Source organism: Gymnoscopelus microlampas, assembly GCF_963454915.1.
Source record: "Gymnoscopelus microlampas genome assembly, chromosome: 16".
Lineage (NCBI taxonomy): Eukaryota > Metazoa > Chordata > Actinopteri > Myctophiformes > Myctophidae > Gymnoscopelus > Gymnoscopelus microlampas.
Window position 1 is genome coordinate 29302246 of NC_139953.1, and position 1189 is coordinate 29303434.

Below are 1189 nucleotides of genomic sequence, written 5' to 3' on the forward strand. Positions count from 1 at the left end.
TGTCTGACCAGGGAAGTGCGTGCGTGCGTGCGTGTGTGTGTGTGTGTGTGTGTGTGTGTGTGTGTGTGTGTGATTCTGATCTTGCTCAACCCTGCATGTCACTGTGTGTGTGTGTGTGTGTGTGTGTGTGTGTCGTGTGTGTGTGTGTGTGTGTGTGTGTGTGTGTGTGTGTGTGTGTGTGTGTGTGTGTGTGTGTGTGTGTGTGTGTGTGTGTGTGTGTGTGTGTGTGTGTGTGATTCTGAACTTGCTCAACCCTGCATGTCTCTGTGTCTTCCCCGCAGGTACCATCCTGCACTCCACTATGAAGACCGCCCCATTGCTCCTGCTCCTCGCCTCGTTCCTCCTCACATCACATATCATCCGGCCCGGCGCCTGCCGACCGCAGAGCCTGGCGCCGCCGGGCTCTTCGCTGGATGACGGTAACGGCCACTACAGGAGCCCGCTGGACGAGGCGCTCCTCAGAGCCGCCGGAGACAGCGCCGTGTCCTACCTCCTGGGCGAGAAGATCCTCCGGTTCCTCCAGACCCAGAGGAACCCGCGGATGAGAAACAACCCCAACGCTGTCCTCCTGCCCCGGTTCCCCCTCGACATGGTCGACGGCGAGGAACAACAAGTCACGGCGACCACGACGCAGCTGGACGCCAGAGCCCTGGCGCACCTGGCGCGCAGCCTGGCGGCGCTGGAGACGGACAGTGGAGACACGGCGGTGGACGCGGGGCTGAATCTGATCTCCAAGAGGAACGGCGAGGACGCGCCCATCTCCATCGACCTCACCTTCCATCTGCTCAGAAACATGATCGAAATGGCCAAGATCGAGAGCATGAAGGAACAGGCGGAGCTGAACCGCAAGTTTCTGGACGAAGTTGGAAAGTGATCAAAGCCGATGCCGTTTGTTATTATAGGCCTATAACAGCCTTGGATCAAGACTATCATAGATGTATTTTATCGAGTCTGACCTTAAAGCCATGCAGTCTCGATAAAATCCATATATGATAGTCTTGATCCAAGGCTGGCCTATTATAGCTCAGTGGTTCTCACACTTTCTATTTTATTTGAAGGACCCCGATATAACTCTGACAGTGTACACCCGTAAGGGTAGGCTATACATTTGTATAATCTCAGAGTTACAGACCTGTAATGGGTTCATTTGGAACCCCTTCAAGTCACCCTGAGGGTCCCTGGACACCAC

The 1189-nt window shown here is 55.2% G+C and overlaps 1 protein-coding gene across 1 annotated transcript; it reads left to right on the forward strand.

Moving 5' to 3' along the window:
• Positions 1 to 301: 301 nt before the first annotated feature.
• uts1 (urotensin 1) lies at positions 302 to 874 on the forward strand (the record flags this gene model as incomplete). The annotated part of the gene is made up of 1 exon (XM_084082782.1): positions 302 to 874. One exon carries the CDS (start codon positions 302 to 304, stop codon positions 872 to 874), a length of 573 nt encoding a protein of 190 aa, XP_083938908.1.
• Positions 875 to 1189: the final 315 nt, after the last annotated feature.